This window comes from Theobroma umbraticum, unplaced genomic scaffold (assembly GCF_002168275.2).
Source record: "Theobroma umbraticum cultivar Fairchild unplaced genomic scaffold, ASM216827v3 scaffold_95.0, whole genome shotgun sequence".
In the NCBI taxonomy this organism is placed as follows: Eukaryota; Viridiplantae; Streptophyta; class Magnoliopsida; order Malvales; family Malvaceae; genus Theobroma; species Theobroma umbraticum.
This window is the reverse complement of record NW_018397257.1, coordinates 9,199,594-9,219,820: the sequence shown is the minus strand read 5'-3', so window position 1 is coordinate 9,219,820 and position 20,227 is coordinate 9,199,594. Positions and strand designations below refer to the sequence as shown.

The 20,227-nt window shown below is 35.3% G+C and overlaps 3 protein-coding genes across 3 annotated transcripts; 2 read left to right on the top strand and 1 right to left on the bottom strand.

The window, feature by feature from the left end:
* Positions 1–368: 368 nt before the first annotated feature.
* On the bottom strand, positions 369–3,484 carry LOC110411987 (vacuolar cation/proton exchanger 3-like). The gene is made up of 11 exons (XM_021422375.1): positions 3,088–3,484; positions 2,933–3,000; positions 2,798–2,826; positions 2,487–2,683; positions 2,140–2,352; positions 1,567–1,680; positions 1,350–1,466; positions 1,190–1,243; positions 989–1,105; positions 797–893; positions 369–718 (listed from the first exon to the last, which is right to left on the bottom strand). Exons 1-11 carry the CDS (start codon positions 3,358–3,360, stop codon positions 666–668), a joined length of 1,332 nt encoding a protein of 443 aa, XP_021278050.1. The 5' UTR covers positions 3,361–3,484; the 3' UTR covers positions 369–665.
* Positions 3,485–7,518: 4,034 nt separating this feature from the next.
* Positions 7,519–10,656, top strand: LOC110412335 (HSP20-like chaperones superfamily protein). The gene is made up of 5 exons (XM_021422867.1): positions 7,519–7,645; positions 7,750–7,898; positions 8,007–8,055; positions 8,303–8,445; positions 10,362–10,656. Exons 1-5 carry the CDS (start codon positions 7,597–7,599, stop codon positions 10,446–10,448), a joined length of 477 nt encoding a protein of 158 aa, XP_021278542.1. The 5' UTR covers positions 7,519–7,596; the 3' UTR covers positions 10,449–10,656.
* A 1,515-nt stretch (positions 10,657–12,171) lies between these two features.
* Positions 12,172–20,179, top strand: MIK (pfkB-like carbohydrate kinase family protein). The gene is made up of 6 exons (XM_089782979.1): positions 12,172–13,269; positions 14,952–15,228; positions 17,486–17,511; positions 18,040–18,153; positions 18,842–18,927; positions 19,593–20,179. The coding sequence occupies exons 1-6, from the start codon at positions 12,409–12,411 to the stop codon at positions 19,903–19,905; spliced, it is 1,677 nt and encodes a 558-aa protein (XP_089639105.1). The 5' UTR covers positions 12,172–12,408; the 3' UTR covers positions 19,906–20,179.
* Positions 20,180–20,227: the final 48 nt, after the last annotated feature.

Genomic DNA, 20,227 nt, shown 5'->3' with positions numbered 1-20,227 from the left:
GGGCAGAAAAGAGGAAAAAGAACATGAGAAAAAGGGTTTGGTTTTCTCCATATCACCCTCAACCTTGGTCTAGAACAAGAGAAACAACAGCTTTATTTCTCGTGCCTGGTGGGCCTTAAAACCTAATAGTCATAGCCTTTTTGCATGGGAATTTCCTTTTCTCTTTCCCTTATTTTCTTAGGGTAAATTCAAAGTTTTTAATCGAGCAAAAATAAAAAAGAAACTCAAAGTTTTAATTAATAAATAAACTCTGATCTGGAAGGTTTTCCTTATTGATTGATTTATGATTTATTACATCACCACAGGTAAAATGGCATTTATCTCATGGCATAAATCAAGTACATATGTAAATGAAGAGCCAAGAGAGATTAAAAATTTAAAATCAGAGAGAAAAACCTTATTATGGAAATCACAGGAACAGAGTTTATCTACAAACATTCTCAAATGAGAAGTGGGTTTCTTCTCACATATTTAACTTGAAAATGGCCTCAAACATTTCATGGCTGCTGCAACACTCTTTCTCAGTGCTCAAATCTCCACCAAGGTCCTCTTTCTAACAAAATGGAAATGAAAATATTTGTCATGGGGTTGGGAAAATGGATGACTGCAATGTCCTTGACTTGGGGGTCCGTTAGAGAGCCCCCCGCCGGAAAAGGCGATGCTGGCTAGGCTGAGAATCCAGATGATGGTTTGAGTCCCACGTTGACATTAGTTTGATCTAATTAACAAAGCAAAATTTGCAAGGAATCAGTGTTGACTGATGAGAAAATAGGGAGACCAAAGCTGGTGTACTTACCCAACGGGGCTGGAATTTTATGAACAAAAAAGCATGCGGCAATGGCTGTGTAACAAAGGCAAAGAACTATTCCTTTCATGTAATGTGAAGTTCCATCCTGAAAATAAGAAAATGGGTTTACATATATACAGAAATCAAGACTGTAATTTTAACATGTCATAGAAAAGGAAAGAGGGAATAAGATTGTAGAACCTGTAAAGTGAAGGCTACGACAATTATTGTTAAGGCTAGACAACCAGTTTCAAGCAGACTGAAATCAAGATCCATTTGGATTCTCATTACCCAGCCAACTACGACACATAAGGGAACCTGAAATGTGTAGATGATTAGTCAGAATTCCATGAGAGATAAAAGTGTTTTTAAAAACCTGCTTTTGGGCTTCTTAAATCTTACTGCAAACATAGAAATTTGAGTTGCAGAACCCAAAGCAACACCCAGAGATATGTCCTGTACAGTTCCAAAGAGTTTAACACAGTTCAGTAAATTAATTAATCCACGTTCAGTTAGATATATAAATGAGAGGAAATGAATAAAACTTATTTCGTTTGCATACCAACTTGTTCTTAAAAGCGAATATGATTGCTCCAGCGTGTTCAGCAGCATTCCCCACAATGGGTATCAAAATTATGCTGATAAAGCTAATGGAAATGCCCCAAGATTCTGATGCAGCCTGATTAAGACAGGATGTACGTTATACAATATTCGAATCAATGTAAAACCATATAAATGCAACTGTAATATAAAAAATAAAAATAATTTAGGCTGCTTACCTCAATTGTGCCCACAACGTACTCAGATAGCAAAGCGATGATGAGTGTCATACCAACCAACCAGCTAAATGCACTCCAAAATCCTATCACTGCCTTTTCTTCATCTTCGTCTTCCTGCTCATTCATCAATTTGAGTTAGTCTCTGGAGGCTTATATTTTCAGGATCTGATCATTTTCTATCACGTTCCTTGTGCCCAATCAATTAGCAATCAGATAATTTCTTCCCAAGCCTGCTTGAAGTTTTATTAAGGGGTTCATTATCTACTTTAATCAATGGATCTAAGTTAATCCAAAATCAATTGGAAGTTGGGTTTTTTAACTTTGTAATGAATTTCAACTTCCAACTTTTTTATGAAAAGGAAAGTGAATTTCCTTTTTTGGGTTTCCAGATGGTTGTACTTGTCATCAGTTGCTATTCTTTTCCTCTTTTCCAAAATTTCCTGTACTTTACAATTTATTCGTTTGCGAGTTTCATGCATGCAAAGACAAAAAGGGAACGTTACTGAAAAGAAAAGCTTCATTTAATAATTTTCCATTTTTAAGCTTCGTTTCTTAGAAATAATATATAATCACCTCTTGAGACTCGAAAATCTGCCTATGAGTTTTAAGCTGGAAGAAGATATAGCCAATATAAGCGACAAGCATGACGATGCTACTCGCTCTCGACAGCTGAAGAGTAGAGTCAGCAATGAAAATGCCTGGCGCTGCCGCGTATCTAAACATCAACGGCAACATGTGGCAAAGCAATCCCAGTAACAGCAGCAGAGAGTTCACATCAGCCTGCTTCTGTTAATTCATTAAAAACAAATAAATCATCAGAGTATATAAATTATATATATATATATATATATATGCCAAACTTCTCTATTTCTTCTTTTTTTTTTTTTTGTAAAGTTAATATCTGTATGATGAGATCTTACTCTATCATATCTTTGCTCCTTTTTCAGGTTGGCTAGGCCTCCACAAAGGAGAGAGGTGCCAAGAACAAGGAGGAGGTTTGAGAGAATGGAACCCAAGAGAGAGTACTTGAGAACATGTATTTTGCTTTGGTAGAGAGCAAATAAAGCTATTATCAGCTCTGTTGCATTACCACAAGTTGCATTCAGGAGCCCTCCAACTGCAAAGTAATTCAACCCTCTCTCAGTCTCATTGTTGTCGATTCTCATCAATCTCAAATTCACTATTACAAAAGCTTTGTCTTAATGGATTATTAATTTGAAATGTGAAATACCTGTGGGACCGGTATAGTATGCAATTTGTCTGAATTTTTATACAAAGGAAAAAAAGAAAGACCTTGTCAGAAATCTTGCGCAGGTATTCAAGGAATAATTTATATGGAAAAAGAGAATAATTCTAGCCAACTTACTCAGTGAGGAAGCTGACACGCTCAGCAAGCGGGGTGAGACCAAGCAAACTCAAAGCAAATATCCAAGGCTATTGGCCACGATAATCATAGATAGTTAGTATTCAGAGAAAACCCTCAAGAAAAATAGTTCATCGATTCAAGACATGGTGACTTACTCGTCCAAACTTGTAGAAATCAGCAGCAATGGCTAAAGGGATGGCAGGGAAGAGCACAGCAAGCTTAGTACCAAGAATGACCTCTTGCAAATTGGCTAGGAGCTGTCTAAGCATCTGAAACCGAACTCTTGACACCAGCATTGGATCGGATTTCTTACGCATAAGCAAAGTCGACATGCTTTGGGCTGTCCTTCCATTCCATAATTCCTTGCCCATCAAGGCCTTGGAGTCTCCATTCTCCATGTGAGAAAGCTCCCCTGACCCTGAGTCCATTAGTGCAAGGGTGCAATTACAGCTAGCTTTATTCCCGCACGACCACCAACAACTAGCTTAGCTTAGCTTGTTGCTTTGTCACAATGTATTTTCTCTTACCAAAACTAAGAGAAATAAAGCAAAGTGGAGGAGTTTCTCTGTGTTGTATGTGCAGGTGGTTATATATAAGGGACAAAGCTATAAATTCCGCATTGTTGAAAGACTCGAGGTACCGTTTCATGTGTGCAGCTTCCCGGAATTTTCCCACCCTTTTGTTGTCATTCTTGCCCGACCCTTTTGCCTTCCACGTACAGTTTTTCCATATATGTCAGGTGTCTAGCTGTTATTCAATAGTAATTTGCGCCTCTTGGTAGAAATTAAACTTGGCAGCATCACGAAACAAATATATATGTACTCAATTTATTTTGTCAATGTTTTCTTTTTCTCTTATTAATTACTTTTGTTATGTATTCTTCATAGATGGAAAATTCAACAGGTTTTGCTCCAATGGAAGTATACAGTAATAAAAATTCCACCCTCAATTGAACTAGAATACCCCCACTACTTAGCAAATATTCTAGATCTTACTCTAACTATTTGTTTTGTATTATATATGAAAAATAGTATTACTTCCCTTCGTCTCATTTTTTTAAATTTATATATATATTTATAAAATGTTAAAATTACATTTCTTTTATTTGCGAACACTCAGATATATAATTTTGAAAATAATCACTCCATAGTTTTAATTCTTCTAACATCTAATTTTTTTTTAAAAAATTGCTTTACGTTAATTTTAACTACAAATCATCGATAATATATCTTATAAAAACATTTTAAAATATATAAAAATACGCTAATCAAAACTTTGTTTGCAATTTTCATATAGCATAAAATATGAATAAAATTATCGATGCAAAGAAGGAATGAGACAATAAGGAGGACCTACCGGTTCATTAGTGAATATTGTAATGCTAATTTCTTTTTTTATATATATAATATGATTGATATGATTGTTGGGATATAAGTAAGAACACCGACATTATAGTTCACCAGTCTCTCAAAAATGGCTTGCATTAGATGGGTACCTAGCATATATAATTAATTTTGTCCACACAAATAAAAAAAAAAGGTTGTAAAATGGAAGAGCAAAAGAAGAAAATTGTATGAAGAAGTGATGCATCTAATTGCACACATCTTTATCGTACGAGCAAGGCTTTGTTTGTAATGGTGGGCACGATACTGATGGCATGGCACCAATTATATATGCAAAATCTTAACTAACTTGCTGTTCCTTTATTAAAGATATTCTCCATTTATTACAATCTTATTCCACATATCAAAATAAAATATTGTAACTTGTATCTAAGTCCACTTAAATCTTGAATATTTTTCCTCTTTTTTTTTGGATTAGGGTAAATTTTATAATTATATTATAAATCTATTCTAAATTTGGTTACCATACTTCAATTTCGTGATATTTTGAATAAAAAAAATTTGACATTGGAATGTTTTACTTTATATTTTGTTAATGCAAAAAACAAGTTTTGTCACTATATTTTCAATTTCGTTGACATTTGGTTAATAAATAATAAAATATAACATTTTATGGAATATTTTATTAATGCAAATACAATTTGCCATCAATGTCGTTTTTTTTATGCTAAAAAATAAACAAAATGAAAATTCAATTATAAAATTCAACAAAATTAAAGTATAATGATAAAATTCAACTATACAATGCAATAGTAAATTTGATTTTAATCTCATTTTCTAGATATTGAAGAGTATTGGAGATCTTTCGGGCTCCCACAAATCCCTATCTCAAGGTCATTAAAGGGAGTAAACATTAATTAGACACATATTGCTTTTCTTATGTAATTTCCAATGGATTCTTCCAATAGTAAACTATATAAAATCAAGAGTCATGATCCTAATTTCACTATTTAGACAAGGTGGGCTTACTCAAAGCTACCGGAACATGTAAATTGGGCCCCATGAACAGTTCTTGAAAGTACATCAAAGGGTTAACCGTAAAACACTATAGCTGAGTCAACCTGATGAACGCCCCAGATTGCAAGACTCCTCCTGCTGGTAGAGAACACGAAAACACGTAAAACGGCTTCCTTCCTCCCCAAAAATTTGACGTGGTGTAGCAAGGGCGCAAGTGGGGAACGATCCAGTACTGCCGTGTGGATGATAGCTAAAGGGGTTCGAGCGGCCTGATCCGTACACCCAAAGTGGTCAGAACTTTCCTCGTATTTTCATGGCTTCCTTTGCAAAGAATCAAACGGTTGCCATTTTTACTTCCTTTAGGTTTTGATCAAAAACCGAAATGATAAAAAAAATGACAAAACTTAAAAAGGCAGGTACTGCCATTTTCGATCGGGTCTGATATTCTTAGAAGCAAGAAAGTATGTTGGACGAAATTTCCTCATTTACTCTTTTCTTTGCTAGCAAGGGAATTAAAGAATAGATTTTTGTATATAGTTAGGTCAAGTTACTCAACTTTGAGTTTTTGTGCATGGTTAAGATTATCGATTTGTGATATAAATGTTTCTCGACATTTATGATAAAAGACATTATAGATTATAAAGATTTTATGATTCAAATTTACAAAGATAATTGAATTTGATAATATTTTTTTAATAAAAAATAAAACTTGATAATATTTTTTCAAAGACTTGTCTTTGTAATGAGAAAGTGAGACTTTTTATGTTAATTGTTATAAATAGAAAGTATTTGTGAAAGTTGTTGCATATATGTTTTTTTTATTTTTTTAATTGAGAGAAAAAAAAATTGAATCTTATTATTTAGGTAAAAGAGCATACATTAATTAATAAATTAAATACTTTAATACTTATTTTACCTCGAGGAAAAGAAGATAAACATTGGATTCTTATTGTTTTATTCATGGTTTTCTAGATTGTAGTTTTCATTAGAAAATGGAAAATTGAGAAATGTATTACTAAAGTTTTGGGTAAAGATAGAATAGAAGGAAATTTCCCTTTAGGTTGTATTGGACATGCGACATTCAAATTGCTATCATGGTTCAACAAGTACTAACTTGGATTATTTTGCCTTGTGTGGTTTGTGCTTCTTTAAGGCAATTTCAGTAAGAAGCTAATAAATTATCTAAGGTTTTTTTTTTGTTTAGATTTAATAAAATCATATAAATAAGAAATGTACAAATGGAATATTTCCTTTTCTTAAATGAAAAACAATTTGGACTCACTAAAAAAAAATGCTATTACAAAATTATTTGCATTGCAGGTAGTTTGACTCCAAAATTTATTACTCATGTTGCCATTGTCATCTTTTATGAAAGTGACAACTAACTTGGATGGTAAAAAAATATCCTCTAATAGTTGAACTTCAAATGAATTAGAATCATATCTATCTTTGCTAGGTATTTTCTCTAGGGGTGAATCTTTTTTTTTTAATGTAAATATTGATTTCATTAATAAAGTTCATAATAAAAAAACTATTATAGTAAAAAAAAGGTAGTAGTACAGGCGTCATACAAAAGGATATCAAACTCTCCACCTACGTACACCTTACGTATACGAAATATGAAAACAATTTGTATTTATTGTGTTTGAGATCAAAGTAAATAAGATTTATTTTTTGATGGTTCAACACATCCTAATATGATTCCTAAACTCACAAATTAAAATTATTAAATCATAACTGACCAAACTATCTTCTATGCAACATTCGACCAAGGTCAAAACATTAAGAACTAAAAGGGAAGGTTACAGATTAAGTAAATTCTAGAATTGTTTTAACTCCATGCTTTAGCCAAATTTTAAGGACTAGAACTAATTAAGCAAGAAGATTTATAAAAAAGAAAAAGCAATGGAGGTTATTTGCTAAGCAAAGAAGATGAGATTTCAATTTTACAAAGAAAAAGCAACCTAGTTGCTAGTTCAATCACAACTGTTGCTCCCATAAATTAACATTTTGTGTTGGGTCTTATTATCCAAAACAAACAAATATGTTTGATTACTACTTTCAAAGAGTGAATTTTGTTATTGGGACATATAATAAAAAATAAAAGATCAAAAGTGTAATTTACTTTAAATTTGGACCTTGAAAACGAATATAGTAAAAGAATAAGGACTAGTTGACAAAATTGAAAAATTATGAGGGTAGAAGTTTCAAGAAGAAACCAAAACCAGAGTTAACAAAACCGCGCGAACCAGAACAAGAAAACGAGAGGATCAGTAACAGAACAAACCTCCGAACCCTAAAAAAATGTCGGAGAAATTGGCTCCTGAAGAACGACACAGTTTCGTTCACAACGGTCTTTCTCCATTTCCCTCTCTTCACATTTCTATGCTCTTTTTGTTTCCGTGAATTGGAAAGTCTGAAATTATTTTTATTTTTTACTGTAATTATTTTTTTTAGGTGAAAAGGTATTTGAATGGGATCAAACCCTAGACGAGGTCAATGTTTACATAAATTTACCGCCGAATGTTCACTCCAAGCAGTTTTACTGTAAGATTCAGTCCAAACACGTCGAAGTTGGGATCAAAGGCAACCCTCCTTATCTCAATGTTAGTCTTTTTAATTTTTTTCTGTTTTAATTTATTTATCATTTTGTTGAATTTTGAGGTTATCTTTATCTGGTATATTTCAATAATATTTTGATTTTTTTTTCTTAGCATGATTTGTTCTGCCCCGTGAAGACGGATTCGTCTTTTTGGACACTAGGTATTTTGTTTTTATTTTTTTCCATAAATTATTTTTTAGTTCAAGTTAGGGATTAGGAAAGGAAAATTAGATTTAGAAAATACCTAACAATGATTTAGTGGAGTATTTAGGTTTAATTATATTGTGTCAAGCTGAATTCATGTTTCAGAACGATGGATTATTGTTTAAATTCTTTGTTTTTCGAGTATTGATTGTGAAATTTTAGTTTTTGGAGTTGAGCTAAGCTGGGGTGTCTTAATGTGGCCAGAGGATGACATAATGCACATAACATTGCAAAAGAGGGACAAGGGTCAGACTTGGCCGTCACCTATACTAGGTCAGGGTCAGCTAGACCCCTATGCAACTGACCTTGAGCAGAAGCGCCTCATGCTCCAGAGGTTTCAGGAAGAGGTGAATGATGTGTTTGCCTCTTAACTTACTTTATAAATGTTATGATATGGTTGTTCAATTCAGCTGTAGTGAATGATTCTATTGTTACAATCTCAATGTCATTTAGTATGCTATTTTCTTTAAACTTAATGTGCTCACGGTGCTAGTCACTCTCAAGATCCACCTGCTCCTTAATGATGGTTGTTAAACTTGTTCACACACACCCATGGCTTGAGAAAAGATTTTTTTTTTTTCCTTAGCTGTCTCTGTGTGAATTGTCTTATGTTAAACTATACGTTTTAGGCTTTCTTTCCTGAGTAAGATATTGCTCAGATGTTTTTCATTTAAGCAAGCAATATTACTATATGTAGCTTTATATTCTTTCATTTTACTTTACTTGTCATTTATATTTCTTTCATGTGGATTCTGTAGATTTTTTGTTGTTGTCAAGCAATTGTATGAGGATTACATGTATTAGTTCTCTTGATATATAATGTCACTCTGTAATGCGCCTATATTCTTATTTGTGCCATAGTAACTAGTACTGCTAAGAAATATTGCTGAAGAAACCTTCTTTAGAATTTGATGATGCATTGTGCTTTTTAAAACTTAAATGCTACATTACATAAGCTTGATCCTCATATTTTTCACGTGGGTGAGGTGCTACTCATCTACTATGCAATTATAGGCTTTTCATAATTTACTTTTATGTAGAAGTGCAAAATGTGAAAGTCCTGTTATGTGCTTTCTAAATTGATGAGAAATGATCTCACCAGAGGCATCTATTCTTTTTACTCCCTCATGAAGCTGCCTAGCGAATTTGGTTTGAATCTCTTAGTAGCATTGCACTAACTATGTGGTTCTTCTGCCGTATTTTATTGCATAGCATGCGAGGGAGGTTAACCACCCAGCGAAAATGAAAATAGGCTCTAGATGGGAAAATCAACAGTGATATGAATGAAGTTTGTAACCACTAATTGGTAAAATATTCAATAATCGGACTGTTGAGTAGGTACTACCTTCCTAGGTAGCTATTGGCTAATCTAGTAGATTGGAACATGACATAATATCCTATATACAACAAAGCAAGATCACATGATAAATTTGATCACATAAAAAGGGAAGTTGTTTCCAAGAAGCTGGCTCTTGAATTAGAGGAAGACTATCATCTATAAATTTTTGTTCAATCTGTTCTACATTAGGTTGGGTTCATAGTTGAACATACTTGCATGGGTAGTTGACAGTGGTAGAATTGCTAGTTTCATGCATGTATTATGGAAAGTCCGGACACCTATTTTAGAGTGTGCATTGGTCTTTTCATCACTAGTATATAAATGATACATTTTAGGAGAAACTTTGTCTTATAATTGTCATTTTAGCTCTTCTTTTGTTTCCACCAATGTTTTAAAAACCGGACCATAGGTGAACTGATCCCAGTTTAATCAGTCCAACTGGCTGGTCCGACTAAAAGGGGGGTGTTGTAGTTTAAAATATGATTTTGGTATTTAATAACTATTAGATACAGGAAATACTTAACAAACAATACACTTGGCTCAAGGGTATGGTCATTAATGGTTCAAATCTCACCATTTGCAAAGAATTTTTAGTTTAAATGATGAAATAAATTCTTAAAACCGGTTCAGCCAGATGATTGACTGGTCTGATGTACTCTTGGTTCAAATGATCTTATTGGACTGGACAGGCTACCAGTTCTGGTTGAACTGGTCTGGTCTGGTTTTTTCATCACTAGTTTCCGCTTTAGTTGTCTATCCAAATGCTATTTGACAGTTTATGAAATGCTTGATTCTTATGTAGTTCATTGCTAGCTGGATTAAATTGTCAAATGTTTGACTTGATAATTAGTTAAGACCTTATTTTAACTAGTTGTGTAGTGGTAACTTGCACATTACACTAACAGTGTTATTTTCGTTCTGCAGAATCCAGGCTTCGACTTCTCTCAAGCTCAGTTTACAGGGAACTGTCCTGATCCAAGGACTTTTATGGGTGGTATCCGTTCTGATTGACAGTCTTCATGTACTGGGTTGATGATTTACATTGCCCTGTTATCAAATCCTGACCGCCACTTAGTAAATAGCAATCTAATGTGCTTTCTCCCCTTGGTCGTAAGGCATGACGTAACTTATTAACTCAGCCATCAATTTGTGATGACAGTATTGCTACTATGTGGTTTGTGATCAATATGTTCAAATGCACCATAAGAAATTGGGTTTATCTTTGTAGTTTCATAAAACTCAACGTCGGCTCAAGTTTGCCTTCAGCTTTATAATGAAGGGAGACAAATTCAAGTATTCATAGAGTTGAATTCATGTAACTTGACTCATTAACACCCTTTGGTCCAACCATTAGACATTTCGCTCTCAAAGATGCCCACGCATCGTCTTTGCTGACATTGAATCAGACAATGACTTACGGTGACGTTGGGTTTATCTTAAATTTTCATGGTTGTGGAGTTGATTTGGTATTTGCTAAAAAGCTGCCTGCGTAGAGTTTTGGATGGATTAGCCTTAACAACGTTGTGTGTTTGTTGTCAAATTTAGTTTTTGTACGGAAGGAAAAAGATTGAAGCAATGGCAGAAAAAGGTGAAGGGGTTCATCAAAAGCAGAATCATATTCGAAATTCCAAGCATTCCCACACGTAGAATATAGAAGTCGTCTCCAGATATCGATGAAGCAGAATCATATTCCTTCATATGTTTCTCTTTTACATGATGCTCCTTCGGGATTATATCTGCCTTTAAATCGTGACCGAGTTTCCCGTAGGACTGAACCAATGATGGTCCCTATCTCCTTCCTTTTCCAATATGCTTTGATTAATTTCAACTCTGGCATCTAAAGCTAGCAATGTACTTCTTTAATTAAAGAAAGAAAATAAAGTTTATATTTGATAACATTTTATTCATATATAGTATATAAAATTTATATATATTACATCAAATACAAACTTGAAGATAAAAAGGGAGATTTGAATTAAAGATTCTCTAATTAACAAATTAAGTTATGTATTTAATTGTATTAATTAAAGTAATTCCTTGGTTAACTCCATTAAAGATCATCATTACGTAAATGTGATCCAAACGTGTGTTTGTCGCTAATTATGACTACAGTCAAAAACTTCGCACTACAATTGTATCTTAGCACCGGACTTTAAGATATATGATTTGATTTCATCGCTTTGTGATCCCTGATACTCTTTGTCTTGGTCACGAATTACCAGAGCTTCGATTCCTGCCGTCAATTAATGTCTTTTCTTTTATTTTTAAAAAATGTATGGAAGAAATTATTATATTAATACTTTTAAAAAAATTTAAACTATTGAATAAAATTTAAATAAATATTTTTTATCACTTTAATGTAAATTAAATAAATTATTATTATATTTTAATAATAAAATAATAAATGATATATTAATTATATATTAAGAGTTCATCTAACAAATTATGATATAATATATAATTAAAATAATTTCCTCCTAAGAATAAGTTTTTTGGCTAATCAAAATGCAATGGTAATAAAAATGCATGCGAGTTTAAATCGACTTATTTGCAGTGAAAATAGCATAGAAAAATGAAATTACATATTTCTTTATGGTTAAAGATGTTGAGAATCAGTCCTTTTCTTAGTTTCGTAATTCAAAGCAACACCGACCCTGGATCGTCTACGAAGTAAAGCGAAAAAAATATGACAAATATGCATTTTTGCATTGTTTTTGGCCTTGGCTGCCTATAAGCCACCCCTCCCCCTCGCCCTCCCCCCACACAAATCTCTCTTTGGCGCGCGTCCTTCCAGTCTTGACACCTAGATTTTTGTCTTCATTTCACAGCCTCCATTTCTTCCTCTAGATATCTCTCTTTCCTTCTCCTTTCAATGGAGTCTCTCAATTCTTAAAGCTTCCCATTTCTTTTCCCTCCATGACCCCAAAACACAGCAAGGAATCCGTCCTTTTTTTTTTTCAACTCCTCCACCATGGTAACCACCAACCCACAAAATCAAAACAACCCAGTTCAAAGCGTTCTCATTGTTGGTAACTACTGCCACGATGTCCTCCTCCAAAGAGGCTCCGTCGTTGCCGAAACCCTCGGCGGAGCGGCCTCTTTCATTTCCAACGTCCTCAACGGCCTCTCCGTTTCTTTCCAGTTAACCTCAAAAGTTGGACTCGATTTCAAATACCCAGTTAGTTACGATCCCATCGTGGTCCCCGCTTCCAAAACCACAGTTTTCCACGCCTATTTCGATCTGGGTTTTAGCGAGAATGCCCATCAGGATAGGGTCTTGAAACGGGTCGAAGCATGCCACCCGATTAACCCATCGGATCTACCCGATAAAAGGTTCGATTTTGGAATGGCGGTTGGGGTTGGCGGGGAGATATTACCGGAAACGCTGGCGAAAATGGTTGAAATCTGCGATGCCGTTTTTGTTGACATCCAAGCTTTAATCCGTGCTTTTGACAAAAACGGGACAGTAAGACTTGTGGGGTTAAACGAGAGTGGCTTTTACCATTTGTTACCGCGGCTAAAGTTTTTAAAGGCTTCTTCGGAAGAGGCTCTGTTTGTGGATGTGGAGGAAGTGAGGAAATGGTGTTGTGTGTTGGTAACGCATGGGAAAGATGGATGTGAGGTTTTCTGGAAAGATGGGGAAATTAAAATCGGGCCTTTTGTGGCTAACCAGGTTGATCCCACGGGTGCTGGAGATAGTTTTCTGGGTGGGTTCATTGGTGGTTTGGTTCATGGGTTGGTTGTTCCAGATGCTGCTTTACTGGGGAACTTATTTGGTTCACTTACTGTTGCTCAGATTGGTCTCCCTAAGTTCGACTTGAGATTGTTACAGGTTTGTTCTTGCTTTTTTGTTTTTGGGAAATGTTAGTACTAATTTTGTGGTCATAAAATTGTTCGAGCTGACATTAATGTACTGTTTCATTGATGTTCTTTTGAAATTTTGTTGGATAACGTTGGGAAAATGGCCTTTTTTATTAGAAAAAATGTGAATTTAGGAGGCTTAAATTGAGATGAGTTTGAGTGAACTACTGAGGGAATTCAGTTTGTTAATGATGTCATTTTTTATACTATTGGAATTAGACAGTAAGAATTTGAGCGACTTCACTGGGGATGAATGCGATATTGTTTTTTTTTTTTAAGTAAATGAAACATTTTGAGATGTGCATTGACTGTAAAAACCATGTGTGTAGCACATGCTTAGCAGTATCTTCAAGGGAGTGAATGTAGTGGGTCTCTCTGGAGTAGGCCAGGGGTTAAACGATTACAGTGCCCATTAAAGCTAGACTCAAGTTGGATGTTAGTTGGAAAGGCAGACCGTATAATGCACTGACTCTGCTACTCTTTTATCAAAGATTTGTACTTCGAAGGGAATTACATGTTTCTTGTCTTGGTTATAGTGTTGATAGCTGATCTTTGTCTATCTTATTTGTAGTTCAGTCTTCATACTAACTATGAGAGTGTTATCCTTAGTAAGCTTCATTTTATGGATGAATGCGTGACATTAGTTGTACATCATTGTTCTGTATACTCTTTGTTTTGGTCGTGCTGTATGATAGAAGTGGGATTTGTAAGTTTTAAGTTCTTCCTTGAAGAACTGGATACAGGAACTATTTGAAAACAATCATTGTCAGGAAATTCTAGTTCTTTCCTTCTTTGTTTGTGGATGGATGATAACAGAACTAGATTTTTTGTGTTTCTTTCTCCCCATTGCTTTCTGTGCAGTGAGGGTTAAAATGAGGTGATGGTTTGTTGATTTAAAGATTTTATGAATTGATATTGGTTTCCAAAATGTTTTATGTAAAGTTGTGAGTTACTTTGGTTAGTTGTATGATTCATGAATGATCAAATTACTTTTCTGTCTACCACATCTTCTTGCATAAAGATGTTAGATTGTTGTTATTATCAAGTGCCAGACTCAATTAATGAATTGACATTCATGTCAAGACATTACTCTTGACCAACATGATGCTTCTTCTAGAGAATCTCCATCTTAAAACAAATCGCTTCTCTTTTATTTTTTGTAATTAATTTATTACTTTTTGGGAAATTTTCATGTGTTATTCACAAGCAGTTGGCTTCCTGAGCATAGAGACATTTGTCTTTTTATCTGGATCCAATGATTATTTTGTACTTAGTTTGTTAATTCAAAGAGTATTCTCCTCATACTTGGAAGATCTCATGGAATTCTACCTAATAGGATTTCATTTGGGTTCCATGAGACAGTTTCTCTAGGTGGTACATTTACATAGAGAAGTGAGTGGGTTCTATTGGATATACTTTGTTTGACTGACATAAAAACTGAAAGGCTGGTGGGAAGAGTGAATGCTGTACACTTAAGATTCTGTAAACCTGTTATTTGAAAGAGAAGGAAATGTAAGGGAAAGTCTTTCATCATGCCATCTCAGTTGCTTATTTAACAAGATCTTTATAATTATTTCATCATGACCTGGGAATGCTTCTTTCGTAAGTGGTTTTTTAGTTATTAAATCTCTATTTTTATTTTTCACATTACAGAGAGTTAAGGATGAGGTGCAGAGACGGAAGCTGCACAGCACTTGCTCCTTTGAAACAAGAGATGATAGGTTGAGTTTCAGCAAGCCACCAGGGCATGAAGAGTTCCACGCTTCCCTTGCTTCAACTAAATTAGTTTCCACATGCTCCATTCAAGAATGCCAACAAGATCAGCCAAGATCACCCAGGACAGTCGAGCAGGTTATCTGCCCTCAGTGTAACGGGCAGCCAAAGTTGTTAGTAAATTCTGTTTTTGACGAACCAATTCAAACAGTGCAGGGTAGACCATGAGTGTATAGTTGGAGCATTTTTCCTTTTTTCCGTATCAAATAATGTGGCTTGTGAAGAAATCTCTTTGAGCCTTGTTAGCCATGCAATGAAAGTCTGGAAATCAATGGCAAATTAAATTAGTTGATTACTAGCAATAAAGCTTGCATTGCATGTCATATTTATATGCCTTTTTAATTTTTTTTTTTTCAAATAGTGGTATAGTTTTTTCTTGTATGCTGGCCTTGCGATTGTGGAGTGCTTCCTTGCTAAGCAAAAGTGGTACCATGGAAGTCAAGAAGTGGTTATTGGCCAATTTCTTTATCATTAAAGGAGACTATTTCTGAATCAACAACTTGTTTGGTTCACCAGAAAAGGGTTCATGAAGAGATTATATGCTCCTTTAACTGCAATCCCTTTATGAATCTGGTGATTTTCGCACTGTGGGCCTAATTTTCTGTTTGAAGGAGATTTGCTTAAGCCCTTAACAGATGCATTACCATTTCCCAAACAAATGGATTGGTGATTGGTCCAATCTTGGAGGTTCCTTTCTAGGCCATTTGTTGTCTTTTTGGACAAAGACCCTTGAAACAATTCAGACCACTGTAATCTTTTTGGAGATGTGCAACTGTACAAATCAACATCGAGCGTGTGAAAAAGCAATAGCAATTAAGGATGTTGATTCAATTGCCATTGGCTCTTAGTCAACCCAGGAAAAAAGATGCCTTCCACGAAGTGCTTCTTTACACCTGATTGATTGAATGATGGAACAAAGGTGGTGGACGTCATCGCAGTGTCTGAGTCTCACTAGCCTGTCCAATGGCATCACCGTTGCTGACCAACCCTTTGCTTCTTGAGGGGCCAAGCCTAGTCATGATTGGATCATGGAACATTGATTCCTCAAACTTTGATTTACTATTGTTGTGGAATTAATTGCCCCCATTTTCCTTGCAACTAGCTTCCCAACTTGGTGAATTAACCGAACCCACCGCTCTATTTGATGACCTGATTTATTTAAGATATTTATCTAAGTATAGGTACATTCCATAATCCTCTGTTTTGAACAACAGAAAGAAACAAAACAAAATTAAAAAAAAAAAGGAATTCAGATAATCAAAATTTAACCTCCTAATTTTACGGAGGATATTCCTAATCGAAGCATGCCACACTGGATTCTACGAAATTAATCAACCAATCACATTTAAGTATCAAATGGTAACTTTTAATCCTAAGCAGAAAAGGAAACCAACTGGTGAAATCTGATTCTTCCTATAAAAGCGCGTGGGGTCAGAGAATCCAAACTCTTTGTATCCCATACCCCACCCCGCGGAGAATCTCAATAATGCCATCCCCACCAAAAGCAGGACGAGTTAAAAAATCTCCCTCCCAACTGTCAACAACCCCTTGCAAAGTTCACCGGCTGTTTATTTTCAGTAAACCTCTCTTCCGCCCCTGAACCCAGCTTTTCTTTTCAATTTGACGCCCTTTTCTGCCTTCCTCCGTGCTCCTCTTCTTTCGTAATTAGGGTTTCGGGATTTTAAACGAGAATGAAGCACACAGCGACGAAGAAGAAGAAGAAGCGGCCACGCCCGACGAAACGGCCGGCTGTCAACGATTCGTCACGTGACACGCATCGTCAGCAGGATCAGCAGCTAAAAGTAGAAGACAAGGAAGAAAAAGAAAAGCTTCTCTGCTCGTTAATGGAAGCCTTTGGCTCGATCTCTCTTGAAGAAGCCGCTACAGCTTATAACCAAGCTAACGGGGATTTGGATAAAGCGGCGGTGACTCCATCCAATTTTATCGATGAAGATAACAGCAGTGAAGATCCGGAACGGTCCACGAGCTCGATCTCGAGCGGGTCATCGTCGTCGGGTTCATCCGGTTCGGGTTTTGCTGAAACGGGTTGCATACAAAATATGAATGGTGGTAGGGGATGCTGCAGAGTGGGAAAGCAGCAGAAACGAGTGGTGGCAGCAACGGGGACGGTTTCGACGGTTCTCGGGAAAGAGTACGTTAGGGCAAGCCCGCGGCGCGACTCGGCGCCAACGGCGGCGGGGAGATCGGCGTTGGTGAAGGAAGAGGCGGAGCAATTCTTATGCTCAATGCTTGGGGACGAGTGTGAACTTGGCATGGCTGTTGTTAGAGATGTTTTATGTGAGATTTTTTTATTTCTTTTTTGTTTTTGTCATTTTGTTCGTATAAAGAAGTTCTGGGAATAATTACTTTTAATGTTTTGCATGTTGAATGACCAAAAACTTTTGTCTTCGCAGGTCAGTGTGGATACAATGTGGAAAAGGTACTGTGAGTCCTAAAATCTGACCTCTTTGATGATTTTGATGTTAAAAGACTTCTTAAACTGTAAAGCAATTTGATGTCATTGAGGAAATAAGGGGAAAAAGCATAAAATTTGCTTGTGCAATGCTCCCTTTAGCGTATACCGGGTACTTTATAGATGGTTCCTTTTGCTAGTGTTATTAATTTTGTTAAATGTTGATAAAAAAATAATTTCTATCCATACAGCCTTGCATTAAAAGATCAGGGTTCTATGCGGTTAAATTGATTATCTCCTTTGGAGAAGGGCAAATTTGGAAATTGGATTGCTTTATTTAAATAGGGGTTGGACTGTGTTGACTTTAGATCTTTAATTCTCTGTCTCTGGATGATGAGTTCATAAGTTCAATCTTGCTTAACAAAATGGCAACGAGTTTAAGGGCTAAGCTATTGAAATATGGATTTACTACTTTAGTTTGAGGGTGTGCATACTTTTCCTATGTTATATTTTTCGAAGAATGTCATTAAAATTCAGTGTATTCTTTCTTTCCAGGCTTTGGATGCATTACTTGATTTGTCTGCTTCCTCCTATGAACAATTCAAGAATTGTAAGGACAATGTGAACAATAGACAAGATACAGGATTCCTCACCGACTGTGCGGACAGTGTAAGTAATATGAATTTTGTTTCTTAAATGTTCCAAATTTCCTGGGTCAGTTCCCTCCTCCTGTTTTATATGTAATTTATTTTTAGTTAACACTTTGTTGTTGGAATAATTTAGACATTAAATTGGTAATATTTTTTCTCTGTCCCACAAGAGCAGTTCTAGGTTTTGATGGAATTAAGGTGTTAGGTTGAGAGTATCTGGTTTCAGTGCTATTAGAATGCTTACTCTCTTCTTAAGAGGGACAGTGGAGACATAGAGAGAAACTACTCTCCGTTTTTAGTTTGGTTAAAATCGTCCTTTAGTGTTCTATCTGGTGGTTGTTTCTTATACTAAGCTTGAGGTTTTGACTTTCAGAGGAGAGATCAGTGGGGGATTTGAAGTCAAGGTCCATCTTTGTATTGCAAACTAAATTTAACTGAAGGGAACATTCATTTTGTATGTATATAAAGTTACTTAGTCAGCAATGGGGTGAAAACTGAGAAAATGCTCCCATTTTTCTGGAAACTGACAGAGCACTAGAACATGCATGCGGTTATAGTTTTGTAGCATTTTTTGTTTTTAAAGTTCTTTATATTTTGTATTACTTCTTCTGTTGCCCAAATGATTTCAAATCTCTCTCTCTCTCTCTTTCAAGCTTTTCACATTGCAACCTATTCCATATGGAATGATATATAAAACTTTTTAACAGGTAACAGATAGGGCATCTGATTGCATGTCTAATTCATCAGAAAGTGAACTTCAGGATAGTATATGGTCAGTGGGCTATGGTTGCAGGTAATTCATTCTGTCTGTCATTGTCCTTGATTTTTTTACTTGGTTATTCTTTTAAGTGATGTTTCGGAGTCTTTTTCTCACATTTAAGTTATGCTGTAATAGCATAAGAGACTTAAACATTGTAGATGACCAAATGGTGTCAGGACATATCATGCATAAATCTTGAAGAATAAGATCATTTACACTTGATATAATTCTTGTGGGAGAGGGATCAATTAATTGCCTGTTAGACTTAGAAGAAACTACAGAGAAAACAAGGCAACAATTTTTTTCAATCACTGGATTAAAAAAAGCTCTTCAGTCCTTTACCAGAATGGTGTAAAAGTAGTATTTGCCACCTCTGGTGGATTTTTACTTGCATTGTATGTAAACTATATGGTCCACACTGACAATACAGTCATAAAGAATTACTTTTGCTTGATATAACTATGCTCATCTACAACATGCATGATGCACTTTCATGTTTGAATATTAGGATCTCTCATATTAGTGCTGATGTCTTTGTGTCCTTCGGAATTCTTGATTTAGACAACTTGTATGTTGCCTTGGCTGTGGCAATATTGTAGAAAGGTTTTGTATTGCCTTTAAATTTAATTGCTCCTACTTTAAGGATCTTAAGCATCGAAAACCAGGTCTTGAAGTTGTAGCCCTCTTTTCAATTTTAGGAATTACTCAAAGGTTCTTGCTGGTTCTGAAGCTCTGCTACAAACTTGCCCAAGGAGTAATGTGTCAGATCTCCCTCATGAGGTGTTGGGTTCTTTATTTAACATCCCCAAAAGTTCCGAACAGGAACCAAGCACTATGAATTGGAGGAATGTAGTAAAGAAGATGCAGTCATTGGGACCAGGGATTGATGTTAGTCCATCTAGTGTTGCAGAGCCTCAGCAGGATATCTATGGTATTCTTATGTTAATTTTCTCATGCTTTTTTTGCTATTATATGAATGAGTTTGTTGCTGAACGTGACCTTTACTTTTGAAGTGGGATTATTAATATCAATATGAATAGTCGTGCTTTGAAGTTGTCCTACCACTACATTGCAATTGAACATCTCTATTAGAAGTGCAATTGACAAAGACCTAAAATATTAACTACCTTTTCATTATTACTTACATGTATGTTAGGCACTGCATATGTATTGACACATTTATTCTTGTCTTGTCCTGAATCCTAAGATTTAGACAAGATAGTAGTAAGTATGAGTTAAAATCCTTATGTAATGGGCCATAATTTGAATGCTCTCAAAGCTACTTGAATAATTAGTTTGCTTGCACCTATCTGTGCATGTATATCAACAACCA

What these genes read in the sequence shown, in the direction of transcription:
- LOC110411987 (XM_021422375.1), bottom strand. Translation starts at nt 3,360, where the DNA reads ATGGACTCAGGGTCAGGGGAGCTTTCTCACATGGAGAATGGAGACTCC. An exon ending in ATTTCTACAAGTTTGGACGA is followed by an intron (nt 3,001 to 3,087) that starts GTAAGTCACCAT and finishes CGTGGCCAATAG; the next exon opens with CCTTGGATATTTGCTTTGAG. An exon ending in TAAAATTCCAGCCCCGTTGG is followed by an intron (nt 719 to 796) that starts GTAAGTACACCA and finishes TTTGTTAATTAG; the next exon opens with ATCAAACTAATGTCAACGTG.
- LOC110412335 (XM_021422867.1), top strand. Translation starts at nt 7,597, where the DNA reads ATGTCGGAGAAATTGGCTCCTGAAGAACGACACAGTTTCGTTCACAAC. An exon ending in TTCGTCTTTTTGGACACTAG is followed by an intron (nt 8,056 to 8,302) that starts GTATTTTGTTTT and finishes TAATGTGGCCAG; the next exon opens with AGGATGACATAATGCACATA. An exon ending in TCCAGAGGTTTCAGGAAGAG is followed by an intron (nt 8,446 to 10,361) that starts GTGAATGATGTG and finishes TTCGTTCTGCAG; the next exon opens with AATCCAGGCTTCGACTTCTC.
- MIK (XM_089782979.1), top strand. Translation starts at nt 12,409, where the DNA reads ATGGTAACCACCAACCCACAAAATCAAAACAACCCAGTTCAAAGCGTT. An exon ending in TCGACTTGAGATTGTTACAG is followed by an intron (nt 13,270 to 14,951) that starts GTTTGTTCTTGC and finishes TTCACATTACAG; the next exon opens with AGAGTTAAGGATGAGGTGCA. An exon ending in TCAGTGGGCTATGGTTGCAG is followed by an intron (nt 18,928 to 19,592) that starts GTAATTCATTCT and finishes TTTCAATTTTAG; the next exon opens with GAATTACTCAAAGGTTCTTG.